The following is an 18,228-nucleotide window of genomic DNA, read 5'->3' as shown; positions in this document are numbered from 1 at the left end:
TCTGCTCTAAAATCAATCTGCCATACTTTAGAAGGACTCGCAGGTCACGGCAAACCTCTCTGAGAACCACAGAGGGCCTCTCCTGGGTGATATTTTGGACACGAATTGCATCCTGAATAGACCTTCTGAGCTATGGTAAAGAAAGGCATCCAAAAATATTGTTTACCCCACACCATCTTATCTGGGTTCCAAGGAGTTTACTCATGAATGTACTGTAAAACAGGATACTGGGCTGAAAACAGAAGGACAGGTTTCCCATTTGGGCCTACTCTGTGCTGCAGTTGAAACCTCCCTCCCTTCTGTACACAGGTGTCTTTTTCTTGGCCTGCTACTGTTCTCTGAAATTTTGACAACGTGTTAGTGGGGTTACTGGAGACTGAAAGGGAAAAGGCAGTGGTTAGTTGGCTGTTGATTGCGAGAGAGGCTGCTGTCTTGGTGGCACCATCAGCTGAAGGGTTTCCTTTGGCCTGTGCAGCGTCAGCCTTTCAGTGGCCTGGCATCTTGACGAGAGCAAGGGCGCACGGCAGCAGGATGGCATCTTCCTGCTCTGTGACCTGCTTCTCGTGTTTGATGGGCCGTCCTGAGGGTGCCAGAAATCCTGTTTCCAAAGCATACCAAAATCATGTGCCGCTCCCAAACCACAGCGGCTGTCCGTGCAGATACCGGCAGACTTTCCTCTTGCCAACGGACACACCCGGGTCAGTTTTATTAACTCAGCCTGTTGGGTGGAAGAGACATTAGGCAAAGGACCATTTTCGAGGATGGACACTGGAGACACAACAGCATAGCCAGCCTGGTATTCTCCCTGAGGTCCTCGTAAATATGAACCGTCAGTGAATAAAATAAGATTAGGATTATTCATCGGACTATCTCCAAGGTCAATCCTAGGAAATAAAAGACTATTAGTTGCAACAATAGAGCTTTTCCTCATCCAATTTTTCTGGGAGCAAGGTGGCTGGATTAAGCTTGTTACACCTGTGGAGAGTTATGTTTGGTGAGAGCAGGACAATCTTACAAGAAGTTAACTGACTTGCTGAATAATGCTGTGTGTGAGGAGAGTTTAGTAAGGCTTCCACAAAGTGTGGAACAAAGATAGTGAGAGGGTGATTCAAAACTATCTCTCTGGTGGTTCAACACATCATAGCTGTTGCAGTGACAGCTCAGAGACACGGAGGAAGGCCACTGGCTACCGCATCTAGCTGCAGGCTCTAATATCTACTGGTTGGAAGGAGCCGCCATGCAGTAGGGATAATAACCTAGTGCAGCACTCTGGTTTCCATGGACAAAGGAAAAAGGGTAAATCCTAATTTGGCTGTCCTAAGGCTGGGGCCTTTACCAGGAGGCCCTTAAGGGTCTCCATAGCTTTAGAATGTTCTGTTTCCCAGCAAAGAGCTTCAGTTTGGTCTTGTTTAACTAAATCATATAATGTTTATGATTTAGTGGAAAAACTTGGGAGTCCAGTTCCTGTAGGAGCCTGCAAGGTCTAGAAAGCCTCTCAGTTGTCTTTCTGTTCTTGGGGCAGGGAAGGCCAGCAGGCCCTTTATTCTGTCTAGATCAATTAATAGCCACCCTTAGCTATCACATGTCCTGAATTCTTTACATTAGCCGTGTGAAAGTGTTAGTCACTCAGCTGTCTGACTCTTTGAGACCCCATGGACTGTATCCCGCTAGACAACTCTGTCCATGGACTTCTCCAGGCAAGAATACTGGAGTGGGTAGCCATTCCCTTATCCAGGGGATCGTCCTGACCCAGGGATCAAACCGGGTCGCCTGCATTGCCGATGGACCCTTTACTGTCTGAGCTACCAGGGAAGCCCAACTGCAGTTTCTCTTTGGACTCCGTATGTCCTTTTGAAGCTAACTTCTGGAGCAAGTACAGGGTGTCTTGCTGACTATCTGTTAAGGAGTTTGAACACAACAGCAAGTCATCTACATATTGTATCAAGACTGATATATGAGGAAAAGCTAGATCATCTAAATCTGCTTTTAATACCGGAGAAGAGCAAATGGGGCTTTCAGAGGAGCCCACTGGCGTCACAGTCCACGCATAATGCCATTCATTCCAAGTGAAGGCAAAAAAGATACTAATCATCGGGATGTACTGGGATACTGAAGAATGCACTTCGGTATGTAGAGATCTATCACGGAAAAGAAGTCACTCTTTTTAGGGATATAGGACAGGAAGGTATGGGGTTAGGTACCACAGAGTGACAAGAAATAAAAATAGTATTGCTAGATCTCAAATCCTGTGTCAATCTCCAACCTTTGCCATTAGGTTTTCTAACTGGCAGGATGGGAGTGTTACCAGGGCTAGTGCAAGGGACAGTGAGCCCTTCCTTAATGGAAGCTGATAATCAAGGGTTTTACTTCCTCTATGGGCTTCCCTAGTGGCTCAGCAGTAAAGAACCCACCTGGCAATGCAGATGTCGGTTCGATCCCTGGGTTGGGAAGATCCCCTGGAGAAGGAAATGGCATCCATTCCAGTATTCTTGCCTAGGAAATCTCATCGACAGAGGAGCCTGGTGGGCTATGGTCCGAGAATTGGGAAGAGTTGGACACAGCTTGGTGACTAAACCACCACCACCAGGGTTCCTGCTATAGCTTCCTGCTTCAGGGGATACTGATGACTTGGGCAGGTGTCATTGTGGTCTATGGTAATGCTTTATTGACTATGCCAAAGCCTCTGACCGTGTGGATCACAATAAACTGTGGAAAATTCTGAAAGAGATGGGAATACCAGACCACCTGACCTGCCTCTTGAGAAACCTATATGCAGGTCAGGAAGCAACAGTTAGAACTGGACATGGAACAACAGGCTAGGTCCGAATAGGAAAAGGAGTACGTCAAGGCTGTATATTGTCACCCTGCTTATTTAACTTCTATGCAGAGTTACATCATGAGAAACACTGGGCTGGAAGAAGCACAAGCTGGAATCAAGATTGCCAGGAGAAATATCAATAACCTCAGATATGCAGATGACACCACCACCCTTATGGCAGAAAGTGAAGAGGAACTAAAAAGCCTCTTGATGAAAGAGAAAGAGGAGAGTGAAAAAGTTGGCTTAAAGCTCAACATTCAGAAAACGAAGATCATGGCATCTGGTCCCATCATTTCATGGGAAATAGATGGGGAAACAGTGTCAGACTTTCTTTTTTTGGGCTCCAAAATCACTGCAGATGGTAACTATAGCCATGAAATTAAGACGCTTGCTCCTTAGAAGGAAAGTTATGACCAACCTAGATAGCATATTAAAAAGCAGAGATATTACTTTGCCAACAAAGGTCCATCTAGTCAAGGCTATGGTTTTTCCTGTGGTCATGTATGGATGTGAGAGTTGGACTGTGAAGAAAGCTGAGCGCGGAAGAATTGATGCTTTTGAACTGTGGTGTTGGAGAAGACTCTTGAGAGTCCCTTGGACTGCAAGGAGATCCAACCAGTCCATTCTAAAGGAGATCAGTCCTGGGTGTTCTTTGGAATGAATGATGCTAAAGCTGAAACTCCAGTACTTTGGCCACCTCATGCGAAGAGTTGACTCACTGGAAAAGACTCTGATGTTGGGAGGGATTGGGGGCAGGAGAAGGGGACGACAGAGGATGAGATGGCTGGATGGCATCACCGACTCGATGGATGTAAGTCTGGGTGAACTCCGGGAGTTGGTGATGGACAGGGAGGCCTGGCGCGCTGTGATTCATGGGGTCGCAAAGAGTTAGACACGACTGAGCGACTGAACTAACTGAATGTTAATGGTGGTTCTCCCTGTGTCAGTAGGGTCACATGCCCGTAATTCTTAGGCACTAAGCCTAGCAGTTTTCCTTGCTCTGCATCACCTTTATCATGGGCCATAAACATTATATGAAGAGAGAAATCTGATTGATCTTTTACTCCTCAAAACATTCCTCCCTTAGGAGTAAAAGAAATCTGGGCGCCATATATTTCTAACGAATCTCTACCTATCAGGTGACTAGGGGTACTTTCTACTAGGAAAAAGGAATGTTTTTGAAGTTCTGCTAAGTTAAGCTCTAAAGGTAATGATTTAAAAGCCTTAATGGGTGCACTGGAAATCCCCACTATTTGCACTGAGGTATGGATGTGAGAGTTGGACTGTGAAGAAGGCTGAGTGCCGAAGAATTGATGCTTTTGAACTGTGGTGTTGGAGAAGACTCTTGAGAGTCCCTTGGACTGCAAGGAGATCCAACCAGTCCATTCTGAAGGAGATCAGCCCTGGGATTTCTTTGGAAGGAATGATGCTAAAGCTGAAACTCCAGTACTTTGGCCACCTCATGCGAAGAGCTGACTCATTGGAAGACTCTGATGCTGGGAGGGATTGGGGACAGGAGAAGGGGACGACCCAGGATGAGATGGCTGGATGGCATCATGGACTCGATGGACGTGAGTCTGGGTGAACTCCGGGAGATGGTGATGGACAGGGAGGCCTGGCGTGCTGCAATTCATGGGGTCGCAGAGAGTTGGACACGACTGAGTGACTGAACTGAACTGAACTGATTACTCTGGGGGAGGGAGCCTTTGATTTTGGTAGGGTTTAAAACTGAGAAGGTGGCTCCTGTATCTACTAGGGTTTTAATCGTTTCTCCTTGTATATTCATTTCTACTTCCCCCAAGGGTGTTAGACGGAGAAGGCAATGGCACCCCACTCCAGTACTCTTGCCTGGGAAATCCCCTGGATGGAGGAGGCTGGAAGGCTGCAGTCCATGGGGTCGCTAAGAGTCACTGAGCGACTTCCCTTTCACTTTTCACTTTCACGCATTGGAGAAGGAAATGGCAACCCCCTCCAGTGTTCTTGCCTGGAGAATCCCAGGGACGGGGGAGCCTGGTGGGCTGCCGTCTATGGGGTCACACAGAGTCGGACATGACTGAAGCGACTTAGCAGCAAGGGTGTTAGAAAGGAGGAAGGGGAAGACTCTCCAGGTTTCCTCAGAGCAGCCCTAATCCCTTTTTTCCCCTAATTCTTGTTTAACTTGAAATTCTGGTCTGAAATCTAGTCTGTCCTCGATTTTTAAAAGTTTTCTGCAGTCCCTTTTTTAGGTGACCAAGTTGATAACAGTAAAAGGAAACACTACATTTCTTTATGAGTTACGGATTGGACCAAGAGTTGTTAACCACCGACAGACCTTGATTACTTAATTGGCAGAAATGAAGGGTCACAATTTTTATAGAAGTGTCCTTTTCTTTCTTTTTTAATGGTTTTGAAAAGTTGGTCTGCCAGCATGACAAAGGCATCTGTGGCAGCTCAGATGGCATGTAACACAGAGCACCGTAGATCACGTCCTTTAATCAGAGCAGCCAATTTCTCACCCAAACCTTCTAAAAACCTCTTGATACCAGCTTACATTAAGAAAGAGCCCATCGTGCCTTGCACTAGCCCCGAGAACACTCCCATTCTGCCAGTTAGAAAACCGAATGGCCAAGGTTGGAGATTTGCACCTGATCTGAGATCTGTCAATGCTATCGTTATTCCTCGTCATTCCGTGGTACATCGATTTCTCACCCTGGACTCGTGACAAAATAAACACGGCCGTGAGAATGAGAGTCTCTTTGGAATGTTCCCTCGGGAGAAAGTATTTACTGTCTCTAAACATGGAGCACGGACCATCTTCGTGGGAATCACCTGTGAAGCCTGTTGGAAATAGAGGTTCAAGGGACCAACTCAGCTCTGCTGGGCCAGCACCTCAGGTGGAAACGGACCCACCTGTGTTAGAGCTTCGTTAAGCGGGGATGACCCCTCACCCAGAGTGGTCCCCTATCTGCTAAGCCTAGGGCTGGACAGCCAGGTGGAAGATGCCCCCCATCACATACCAGATGAGGCTGACGTGGGGATCTATCTAAAATTGTTTACCTGGGACGTAGGGAGAGGTCTGTAGGCTGAACAGCCACCATTTAATGAGAACCTACTCTGTGCTGGGTGCTCCAGGGGTGGACCGTCCTTTCATCCTCACAAGGGGCCCCAAGGTTGGGATTTCACTGCTGAGGGAGACTAAAAGGGAAAACTGGTCCCGGTCCCAGAGCCAGTGAGGGTGAGAGATCAGCCTGCAACATCCACACCCTCTCCATAGCGCCAGAGACCTGACTCAGAAACATCTCTGGGGGCTGCCAGAGATGGAAAGGAAAGCTGAACACAGAACCAGGGTGCTTGTGGGGACAGGGTGGGGTCGGGGGGATCAGATGGAGGGGCCACCCGCTCAGGTGCTGGGGGTGCTACGGCCACAGCTACACGCAAAGGGGCTTGGTTCACGCGTCCAGTTTGTGAGCTGGGTTTGTCTGGCCCCTGAGAAACTCAATTTCTGGCCTCAATCACTGCAATGCCTTCTGAAGCACCAATTATGAATGAACGACATTTAGGTCTGGAAAAGTCTAGCAAAACACGACCTAGCTCATTAAACTGCCATCCTCCTCTTCCTTCCTGCCTTTCCTGAGTTACACAAGCAGAGATACAAAGCCAGCCTGCTGTGACTGCCCATCTCCTGCTGCCACCGGCCGCTCTGTGAGAGCTGGGGGCACCCCCGTCTTGGGCTTCTCACTGGGGCACGACCCCCCTCCCTCCACCGGCTGCTCTCTGTCTGCCCCTACTTGGGAAAGGCGCAACCCCGCCGCCTCCTCCCTGGGCAGGCTGCACTCCCCGCCTGACACCCTGGGAGCTTGGGTTTCAGGGGATGCCTGTTGGCTGCATGTTGAGATGACCCCTGCCACCTACCAGCGAAATCGACCCCAAAAAAGGAACTCGCAGGGGCTCTTACAGCAGCCGCACATTCCTCAGGGCTGCTGCCCTCCGGTGAGTGCAGGACCTTATCTGGCTGAGCACAGCTGATACAGCCTTCTGGAGAGATGTCACATGCCACCTCGATGGGGGATTAAGCAGAGAATTTGAGGTCAAGGGTTTAGGCCAAACCAGCTTCTATTTATAAAAAAGTGCCTCTAGGGGGAAACAGAAGGGCAGGAGATGGCTCTGTGTGGGTGCCGGTCAGCAGGGGGACATGCTGGGGCAGGTCAGCACCTGCCACTCAGTCACACTGCTCCGTGAAAGCCAGGCCTGCCATTGGCCCACCACCGTGACAAAGGTCCTTTGTCTCAAGATGGCCCTGTTAGGAGCACACGTGCGGGAGGAAAGGACCCTGGGCCAGGCATGTGGACGTCTGGCAACCAGCTCCGTGGCTGAGGGGCCTCCCGTAAGAACAGATGGAGACGAGCTTTTCAATTCCTCGAGGACCAAAAGGGTCCCCATGAAAGGACTGAAGTCCAGGCTCTCTGAAGGAGGCAGACACCCTGTTTAGTGCAACGGACGAACAGACGCTCACTCTTCTTTCACAAACTGCACAGAAAACAGGGGAAGTCACCAGGGACCCAATCCTGTGTTGGGGCTCCTGAAACCCAGCGTGCTGTGCCGGCAGACTCCTCTTCTGACGAGCAGCAGGAACTGCTGACCTCAGCCCGAGGCATCCAGGGCCCATCTCAGTCCGGCTGAACCAGAAGCTGCCGGCTTGGGGCCTGTGGGGCTGCGTCACCCAGAGCCCCTGGCAGAGTGGGGGCCGGTAGGGCAGGCTGTGGCCCCGGCTCCTCACCAAGGTCTACCCTCCCCACAAGCCCACATTAGCAGCGAGGCCATGCTGGCTGCAATGTGACACACTAAATCACGTGGAAAACTTTTATTAGAATGTTTCCAAATAAAACTTTCCAGTATACGAAAATCTAAATAATTGTCCCTTTCCACCCCTCCCCTGCTAATGGCCAGGCTGTCCCACTCTGAGCCTGAAAGGTAACATACGCTTCTGCCTGCGCCTGGTGCGAGGCAGTGTCTGTCAGAAACCGCCTAGGGTGTCACAGGCCTAAGAACTAAATATGCCCAGATCTGAAGAACTCTGCCTCACAAGCACTTCAGGGAGACTGAACTCGACCTCCAGGCCACGCTAGCACACACGTGTGGTAGCCGAGGGCAGCAGCGATGTCGTCTCAGCTCCTGGGCCTACCCAGGTCTGCAAGCACTGCAGTTCACAGACAGGGGCCGGGGCGGTCAACCACATCACCAGCGCCTGCTGGAAGTGAAAGCGGTTTCTCAATCGACTAACCACCTCCTCGCCAGAGCGTGAGGATCACTTGTGGGATGCTCAGCTCCCAGAGCCAAGTTGGGAAGAGGGGCTGAGGGCTTCCCAGGGCTGTGCCGCCATCGCAGGCCCTGCTGCTTCCACGCTCCTCACAGCCGCCTGCGCTCTGAGGGGCTTGTGCCGCTTCCAAGACTTGGCTAATGCCCGCGTCGGTGAGCTTCTTTCCCTCCAACTAGTCGCCATGCTGGCACCTCGAGGGGCCTGATGCCCAGCAGCAGAAAGGAGTGAAGAAGAGACAGCAAGTCACGGCCTCAGAAAGGCGCTGGCCGGCACGTGACCTCTTCCCTCTGGGGGGCCGTCTGGGAGAAGCGCCAGCCTGGCCACAGCCTGTGCCGGACCCTTCTGGAGGCCGCCTCTGCAGAGAGACGCTGCTGGCTACCGGCAGGTGGTGCAGGCTGCTCAGAGCTCAGAAATGGGGGACCTCTCTCCCTGGCTGTGACCGGAGGAGGCCCATACACATTCCGTGTAGATACAGACCGAATAGTTTAATAGCAGGGGAGGACAACCAACACAAAACGCAACGCAGAACGCGCAATCAGGCATCTCTGGAGTCTGGTTTCTGCTGTTTCTTTGGGGGGTGGTGTATTTCAATGAGAGCATCCAGTTCAGAGGACTGCTGCGGAGTTTCTCAGAGAAGGGGAGCTGAGAACGCTCCGGGTCACAGGGACGGAAAGGAGTGCCAACGCCCACTCAGCTTCTCCAGCCACCAAAGCCCTGGACAGACCTGCGAGGAAACGCCAGGAGAGGCAGGTCAGCTCCTGCTCCAGGAAGGGCTCCGGAGCTCATGCAGCTGCCTGTGTTCAAAGAGCAGGACTCGGAATTTCCAGCGTCAGGCAGTTCTGCACAGACGCAGAAAGCGAGGACAGAAAACCAGGACTTGGGGAAGGGCCTGGAGCCCAGGGAGCTTCTGAGAATGAACAGGGAAATAAGAAAAAGCATCTCTCGGGCTCTGCCTTCCAGGCTCTGCTCAGCAGAAGCCACCGTCCTCTCTCTTACACATGGTCCGGGAGAAGGCCAGGCCTGGAACCTCTGGCCACATGCCTACTGAGAGCAGCGAGTCCACACAGCCCCAAACCTGCTGCTGAAATGCCGTTTCCAGGACAAGATTTTAAACAGGAAAAATAGATACCAAACTGTACAAAGAGACCAAAACTACCATTTTCACACACCACACAGGCCTCCACCCTTACTTAATGACTCAAAACTGAAGAGGGGTACTTACGAGTTAGAAGATCCAAAGCTGAATCCTGAAAAAGAGGAAAAGGGTGCAGTTAGAACACACAGACGCCTGAAAGGCAAAGGTGGTCTCTAGGGCGCCTTGGCCCCCTCCCTGTGTCTCCACAGGAAGCCCTTCTCCCACAAGACGCAGGCCGGGAGGGGGTGGGGGCAGGAAGGGGCGTGGTCTGCTGGCTGTTTCAGGGTCTGTCCCATCTCCGCCGTGGCCAGCAGAGGGTCACGGCAGGCCTCCTCTCACTGTTGCTGATGCCACACAAACTCATTTCATCAAGAAAATGTGCTTTTTCTACTTTCCCTATCCACTCGCTCTCTCTTCTCCTTGAGGCCAGAGCAGCTAGACACTCGGTTCGAGGGCCAGCCCTGCTGCTCACTGTCTAGTCCTTTGAGCAAACTGGCCCCTTGTGGTTTCTGTGTCATTTGTAAAATAATAACAATACCTAACTTTTGCATCTCATAAGTGTGCTGCAAAGATATTCTACTATCTGAAGAAGTAGGGTGTCAAATGAAAGACATTTTGTAAAGTTTCTACCTCTTATTTTTACTTTCTTCTATATCTTTTGAGTCTTCTGGTTTAGACTTTTACGTCAAGGTCTAGTTAGAATGGATATTTTTGGGGGTCCTCAAATCTTGAGAGAAAAGTCAAACCAGACTGAATAGCCAGGTAAAATTACTCATTCTTTAGGAGGGTCAGGGTAGAGGTGAGGGTTGTCAGACATTTACTGAGGGAACAAAAGGAGAGACCACAGTGTAGGGAGAGGTCAGGCTGCCCACCTCCTCCGCCTGATCCGAAGCCTGAGAATCCCCCGCTCTGGCTCCCAAACCCAGCAGACTGCTGGGACAGCGATCCAAAAGTCGGTGCGTTCTGGCTGGCAAGGGTGCCAAACGACGTGGTGTTGCTGCTGCTCCCGAACCTGCATCCCAGTGAGAACGGAGACTGCGGTTAGCGTGGCCACACGGTCCCTCTGCTGCCCGACAGCCTCGGCCCCCCTCCCGCGTCTCAGGATGCGCGACATACATGATTTGAAGTGATGAGCTTGGTTTAAACTGGCAGCCTCTCAGAAAAAGTAGGCTAGAGCCCAGAGCAAACCTTTGCCTCAGCTTCGTGAAGAAAAATAAAGGGCTGCTGTATGAAACCCCACTTGTCCAGTGTTTGGGTTTTCCTCTGCTGTCTGGAACTTCCACGTCACTGGTCCTGGGCTAATCTCACCCATGCCTCGGGCCTCTCATACACGGCTGTGGGAAGCCCTCAGGTGTCAGCCAGGGTCAGAGACAGACTCACGACCGGGACCCGAAGAATGGTGATGGGCTCTTTGGGAGATGTCCCACCAAAACTGGTGCTTGATTCTGCTGGACAACTCGGAACTAACCAGCCAGTCAGGATTTATGTGGGCGAGCCCCTGGCCAGGGCAGAACCTGATCCTTTTTTTTTTTGCTAGAGAAGAAAATAGCTGGTTTCAAATAAATAAAAAAAAACCTCAAGATTCCCAGTCAACTACAAACCTTCCAGCAACTTTGCAGTATCATGTGCTGGGCGGCCACTGCAGAAAACAGTATCTGTCAGAACCTGCCAGAAAACTGGTTTAAGTCGACCCCAACTCTCCTTTCAAAGCTTTCCTTAACTTCGGGTTTCCTGACTTCCTGGGAGCAACTTAAGAGACCCATCAGTCTCTACATGAAATCCAAGAAGCAATGTATCAACTCGCTCACTTTCCTTGAAACTTGCCAGCATGTCTGCACCAGCCTCTTTCATGGAGAGGTGAGGAGGTAGTGAGCAAGGGCTCCATCTGAGTTTACCTTCGAGACAAAGATGCTCCCGCCTTGCCAGCACTCATCCCATGTGCCCTGACAGTGCTCCCAAACGGCCCCGGCCCCACCCGCCAGCTCTGTAGTGTTACGAGTCCCGAGCCAGGGTTGAGGGCTGTGAAAGGCCCAGCAGACAGTAACTTTAGACATCCATACTTCCTTCGAATGAGACACTCTGTAGTCATCACCACATATATTTCACTGGAATTTTGTGATGTGGTGAAGACTATTTTCTCCTTGGGGTTTTGGTAACCAGACTGAATTTCTGGGGCCCTCTGGAGCAAATCTCTACTATGGCATTTTCAAGGGAGCATATACAGCAAGCAGTAAGAGCAGCCTTGGAGGCAGAGCAGCCCTGGAGACTCTGCAACGTGTCCAGGGCCCAGACGGTGCCTGTGGAAGCTGGCCTGGGGACTGTGGACTGGAGTCCTACGCTGGGGGTCTGCAGTGGAGCAGGGGACTTAAGGAGCTGTCTGCTCAGGGACAACAATCGCAAGAGAAAAGAATTTGGTAAAAACTGTTCATTCGGAATTTCCTAACAGAAGTCACCACACGAGGGGCAATCTTGCAGTAAGGGGAGACTGTTTTTCTTCCTTTAACCGATCCTTTAGCTCTGCTAGGAGAGCAGGGATCTGCCAGACACCTATCAGGGGACAGGAACACGGCTCATGTCCAGCAAGAACTGGACAGAGTCTGGCCTTATCGCTGCAGAGAACAGGAATCCCAGAGTGACTGGTTTGCGGATTTTGAGGAAGGGAATTTCAGCTTAGTCAAGAAAAGGGGAAACAGAAGAATTTTCTTTTCAAAACAGGAGTACTGGGCCCCAGTGCTTCTGCTGACCCGAGCCTGGGGGCTTCTTCTGGCCTCTCCCGGGGGGCTTACCCGAATCCTCCCGCGCTGGCGGCAGCAGTGCCCTCTCCGAATACTTTGCCTCCCGTCGAGCCCAGAGGGCTTGTAAAGGCTGGGGCTGAACCGAATGCTGGCACCCCTCCAAACCCAGGGGATCCCCCAAAAGTAGGAGGGCTGCCAAACACTGGAGCAGCACCGAAGCCACCTGAGCAAAACAGAGGCAAACAAAGAGAAACAAGGAGAAAGAAAGGAGGAGACAGGAAGAGAAGACAATGAGCAGTGAGAAACCAAATCAAAAGAGGAAGAAGGAGAAAGGGGAAAATACGTTAGAACTTCAAATTCAAAAAATTATAGCAAAGGGCAACACCCCTTCTATCAGCAAAATAATAAACCCAAACCCAACCAAACCGCCACCCTCTCCATTTCCAGCAGAAGGGTCTGCGGTCCACGTAGGAGCACATCTTGGAGTTCTAAGAACCCAGGAGACCTCATGTTTGTCTGTGAGCTCCCCAGGCCTTCCTAGAGGCAAGCTGGACTCCTCAGCTCCATGTTTTGTGAGATCCAACTGCCATGAAGAACCAGCTTGGCCACATCAGACCCCCACCCGGCCCCCCTGCCATGTTTTGAGACTCTTCACTGAAAAGTCACACTCAAGAGATTCAATCCCTACCCAGTTGTCAAAATGGTCACAGTTTATTACTTATCATCACATAGGCAAGGTCTCTAGCTTCACAGAAACACGAATTAGAGGCTCACGGTCCTCTCTCAGGGAAGACCTGCGAGCTGGGTTCTGAGGAGACGCAGCGCCACGGGGCGCTGGCACTCGGCCAGGAGCTCGTTACTTATTTACAGCCTGATGCCTCTCCATCTCTCTCAGGAGTCTCCCTCTCCCTGCACAAAAGAATTAACAAAAAGCTCTCTCTCTGCAGTCAGGAACTACTCCTCAATAAAAAAAGGCACACTGTGTTTCTTGTCTGGAGGACGGCTGCTGTATGAATGAGACAAAACCCTCCATCAGCGGGCAAGGCGAGCCCTGAGTCTACCAGCCCGTGGGCAGGCTCCCAGCACTGCTGCTCGCGTGGACACAGGCCCACGGGGGTGGCATCCACGCAGGTGGCCGCACATGAAGGGCCAGGTGCGCCCGGGGCCGCCTCCCCCGACCGGTCGACGCCTGTCAAGTGACAAGACAGAAGGCCCTTGCCTGAATGTTCTTCCTGCCCCCGAGGAGGATTCCCAAACCCCAAGACTCTGCTGACCTCGTTCTAGGACATTAGCAGAGACACTTGCCGAGCCTCTATTGAACAGAACACAGCAGAACGGTACAAGAGGTGTGCTCTGAAGGGAGGAATGGTGGCCCAGGCCGAGCCAGGAGGTGGCTGGACCAGGGAGGTGGGGCCCTCGTTCTCGCCCGAGTGGAAAGAGAATCCCGGTGTTAGAGGGATCACCCAGGCCTTCTTCTTATGAGTGTAATCACCCACAAGCTTCTGCTGCCTGCATCCAGCAAGAGGAAGCGCTGGACATGAAAAGCTGGCAGCTGAGCGCCTTAGCTAGCTGCTGCTCTCTGCTCCGGTCGTTTGCTCATTCACCAGGAAGAGCAGGAGCGCAAATGAGAAGGCGATCTCTGCGCAGGCTCACCTTTGGGTCTACAGTCTGCATTTTAAAACCTCGAGTGAAATTCCAAGCCATGATAACGGAGACTGCTGGGTTACAAATATAACAGACTGGAAAAAAAAAAGTGCTGAAAAACCCTTGCAAGCTGAATTATTTAAGACTGATCACGGATCTGGTTACACTTTCTTTCTGGACACACAGACCTTCACCTAGTACTTTGTACTCAATATTGTTCAGAGTTCCTGGTGGAAGGTGAGTGAAAAATGAGAAGTCACAATGATACAGAAAGTACACTGGATGGAGAGAGGAGATTATACAGGTACACACAATGCCCCAAAACAACGGATCCACGAGAAGAGACTGAACGGTGATCCGGGCTTCACTGTTGGAGACAGACAGCTCACTCCTGATGCTGAGGGTTCCAATTTTATTAGATGCTTACATTTTCATGATTTTCTTCTCCAGAAGAGACAGAAGTTTAGTACTCAATAAGACATCCGATTTACTAAGGGCCCTCCACGTGCCAGGTACTGTTCACCAGTTTCAATCCTCCCTGTAAACCTGGGACCCTGACTTCACAGGGGAGGACACTGAGGCTCAGGGAAGATGCCCCATGTCTAGAATGAGCCACTGGTGAGCGGCAGAGCTTGGGTGGGAACAAAGGCAGGGTGACCACAGGACCACCCAGCACCTCACCACCACGCTGCCCCCTCCACTGCCACCAAAGCCAGTAACTCCGGCGGCAGAACATGGCGTGACCCAGTGGACTGGGGCAGCAGGTCACTGTCAGTCTGTCCTACTTCCTGTCCTCTGTTCAAATCATCTCCAGTGGTGTTATTTTTTTACTGCAACTGTACTCAAGGGAGGAGGGCTGCTTCTGGAATTTTTTAGAGACCCACCCAAACCCACAATCTGAAATTCCTGGAGTCCTCAATTGAGGTGGTTCCATGGGGCAAGTCATCAAATAGGAAAAACCAGTCTGAAAAGTGGGTGGATGCATTTTCTCAAAGACTGAAAAAATAAAAGGGTCAAGTTCTCAACTCAACTGGAACGTGACCCCAGGATAAGGAACAACAGAGAAGACACAAGAGTTGAAGAAAACATGATCAGGTTCCTCAAAAGATAAGTTAAAAGGTCTTGATGATTAATAAACTAAACTATCTTAGTCAAGTGCTATTTGCCCTGTTAACTGGGACCAAAAGATTTGCAGCCCTTTTGTTTTTAAATCACTCTCTGCAGGAAGTGTTTTTAAATCACTCAAAGCTGCAAAATGCAGCTGTGGTGGTCATTCCTACTCCACTTCAGATTCTAGGAGAGAGCATCAAAAGCTAGCAAAGACTAACCCACGCCAGGCACAGGTCTGAGTATAGGTGCCCAGTGCATTAGGAAACCGCAGTAACTTCAGTTCTGAAAGGTGGGATTCCAGGTACTAATTCGGGGCAGCCACGCTCCCCTGTCAGAGGCATCCAGGCGGCTGCTCCTTCGGGACAGTCCTTCCTCTGCGATCCCCACACAGAGTCCCCAACACACGCCCGGGGAAGCATCCTGCCTGCTCACCTGTGGGGCATTTGCTTTAACGAACTGCTTGCTCAGCAGGTTAAGGCTCCTTGCCCCCCAAAATCTTTTCACACAATTTTCCCCAAGACAAGGGCAGGTATGCAGCCCCTCTGTAGAGCTCAGACACAGAAATAGGATAGATGCGGCAGCTGACAGAGATGAAGGGTTCTTTTTGCAGGTAAATAGATACTGTTCTTTAAAATCTTTAATTGCAAATATAATAATACACGATTATAAAAAAAAAGCCACACAGTTTACAAATATACATTTTACAAGTGATGCTGGGATAAATAGTACTGCAATGTTCCTTATCCCTAGGTAGGTATATTCTAAAAGTGAAAATTAATTGTGCTGTATCATTATACTATGAAAACTGTATACATGTAAGAGCATGTGATATAGTTATGTGATTATACTTGATAAAAAGTTTAAAAAAAAAGTGACTTGGGTAGGACAAAATGATATAGACATAAGAAATTACACGGACCATCTGTCTTACCCATCACAGGTAATGGGCACCCAAGCAAATATGACTCAGGATGCTTTCTTGTTTATGTTTCAAGTTACAGTCTTATAGGCTCCCTTCTTTGGTTGTTAAATGCAGCTGTAAGTATCCACACTGTTTTCACCACTCTGTAAGGGCTGTACGACATGCATTTTGTGCTTTGTACGTCTCCGGAGACAGAGAGCAGTGTCAGGAATGCAGTAGATGCTCAATGAAGAGAACAAATTTGGCGGAAGAGTATCTTCATCTGCATTCCAGTCATCTCCCTCGAGAACCAGCCTGGAGAGCTCTGCTTCCAGAAGTCTATGCATATTACATATAAGTGTAACCATAAGCACAGCAAATAGGCAGAGCAGTACCTGTTTTATTCGGAGTGGAAAACCCAAAGCCTTGGGAGGCCACGCTTCCTCCTCCAGAGCTGAAAGTGCCAGCAGGCTTCTGGTCTCCAAATGATGAGCTGGCAAATCCGCCAAATGTCTTGGCTCCACTGTTTCCGAACAGGTTAGAGGTATCTGAAGAGATGAAGAACATGTGTGAGGGAAGTCAGAGGGAGAAAGATGTCCTTACGTACTTCTCAAAACAGAGAAGGAAGAAATCTCACTAGGCGTTTGGGGAGAAGGGAGAGACAAAGAAGTCTAGGACCCAAGGATGCTGGGTGGCAGTGAGATAGAAACCTCCTTTGATGTGTATGTATAAGCTTGTAATCATTCCAGTGCCCAGGCTCAGGATTTCCTGATATGATGTTACAGGCACACAAAAAAGGGAGGCAACAGGTTCCAAGGAAGGGCTCTTCTGCAGACATGCACCTGTGAGCCCACAGGTAGCAGATGTGTCCAATGGGGGGCCCACCCCTCGGCCACACGAGACTCGGCTTCTGAAGAATGGGGCTGGTGTTCATGGATCTCCTCACATGAAGACCAACTTCAAATTTTGTCAAAACTAGAGAAAACAAAGTTAGAGTGAATTCAAACTGAGCACACTGACTTCCAATTCTACTCTTACATGCCTGCCATTGCCGGCTCTGCACAGAGAATGCAGGCAGAATAAGAAAGATCCCGCTGCTCCTCCTTCTGGTTGGATGGAAGCTTGGGATGTTCTGAAGAACATAAGAGGCCAGCAGGACTTCCAGTCTCACTTCCTCTTTCTAAGAGGTTCAGAGTAAGCCCTTGACCTTTTAGATGCTTATCTGGTGGGTTGCTCCCTCAGCTGAATTGGCTCTAAGAATTAAAGGAAAAAAGGAATTGAGCTCCTAAAAATCAAGATGGGGGTCAAGTTTTTTGTTACAGGTACTGCAAATCTGACAGGCAACATATAAACTGCCAAAAGTCAAAAACATGGACGCTCCTGGGGAGTACAAACAGCATGCTATGTAACAGGAATTTTTCTTTAACCCTTTACTGGGAGGAGTGGGGAGGGATGACTCACATTTCCCCACCCTGCTGTGATGGGTGTTTTATTACAATGAGCTTGCACCCACAGTAAGGCAGCAAACTGCTCTCTTTAAAGAGGATCACTGCTCAGACACAGGCATGGACAGGAGGCTGCAATGATATGCTCTGGGTGGGTGTGGAGAGCTGACTGCACGGCACCAAGAGAGACGTACAGACACCTGCATGGGCCAGACAGGTGCTCACAGGGAGGGTGATGGATGGGAGAAGCGTGGAGGGTGACTCTCCAAGACGAGCTGTCTGAAGAGGGGGTCCACCACTAACCTGTCAAGGTCAGGGCCTCTCTTCTTGCTCTGCTGCCAATCCAACCCCAGTGTGAGATGCAACTCTGTTAACACTTCCGGTTTCAATGCTCTTGATCCACAATCCAGCAAGTGCAGAGCCTCATCTCAGGGACCCAACCATCTCTAATTTCCATGTGCCAGTAACACAGAGCCCCAGACCACGGCATGGTCACCTGCTCTGTCAACTATTGCTGACAGTCTAAGAGCTTGGCTGTGAGCATGTCAGGCACTGACAGCATGCATGGGTAGCAAATTCCTTTCCATCACCATCATACATGGTCCCAGGGGACTACGTATCCCCTAGTGGAGCCTGCAAAATGCCCTCTTGAGCAGTCTGATCCTTTCCTGATCCAAGGTGACTGAAGATTACATTAGATCCCTTCAATGGCGGTGCGTCTGATACTGGAAACAAAAACCAGGCTTCCCAGCCATTCCTTTCATTTGGTATTTCAAGAAGAGAGGGCGACGATTTTCTGAATTTGTTAGTGCTAACAAGGCAAAAATTCCAATAGCAAACGAACTCAAGTGTAAGATTAGAGACTAGATCTCCTCTTGGAGAAACCAGAAATACAGAGGTGAAATGATTTTACTGGGACCGTGTTGGAAGACCTGAATTCCGGGGAGGTCAGAGAACATTTATAAGCCTTTGGGCTTCTTCATCCCTTTATCTCTTTAAGACTCCTTGGTCTTTAGGATGTTCAAAGATATTACAGGGGGATAAATGAGTGGTGCAGTCAGCCTTGGCTTAGAAAACCTAATAACTGGCAGGAAAGGACTAAGCCTTCCTGAGTCATGGTTTCCTCACACATAATTCACATGGC

The 18,228-nt window shown here is 50.0% G+C and overlaps 1 protein-coding gene across 2 annotated transcripts in view; it reads right to left on the bottom strand.

Moving 5' to 3' along the window:
- Nucleotides 1–7,648: 7,648 nt before the first annotated feature.
- Nucleotides 7,649–18,228, bottom strand: part of NUP214 (nucleoporin 214) — an 88,554-nt gene continuing 77,974 nt past the window's right edge. For both annotated transcript variants that reach the window (XM_040225408.1, XM_040225409.1), the window contains exons 32-36: nt 16,035–16,187; nt 12,036–12,207; nt 10,122–10,261; nt 9,337–9,361; nt 7,649–8,838 (exon numbers count right to left, since the gene is read on the bottom strand). In XM_040225408.1, coding sequence (XP_040081342.1) covers nt 8,805–8,838; nt 9,337–9,361; nt 10,122–10,261; nt 12,036–12,207; nt 16,035–16,187 — 524 coding nt within the window. In that variant the 3' untranslated portion in view covers nt 7,649–8,804. The remainder of the gene's footprint in view (nt 8,839–9,336; nt 9,362–10,121; nt 10,262–12,035; nt 12,208–16,034; nt 16,188–18,228) is intronic.

This window comes from Oryx dammah, unplaced genomic scaffold (genome assembly GCF_014754425.2).
Source record: "Oryx dammah isolate SB20612 unplaced genomic scaffold, SCBI_Odam_1.1 HiC_scaffold_25, whole genome shotgun sequence".
In the NCBI taxonomy this organism is placed as follows: Eukaryota; Metazoa; Chordata; class Mammalia; order Artiodactyla; family Bovidae; genus Oryx; species Oryx dammah.
Note: the sequence above shows the minus strand (reverse complement) of the source record. Positions and strands in the feature narration are given on the sequence as shown.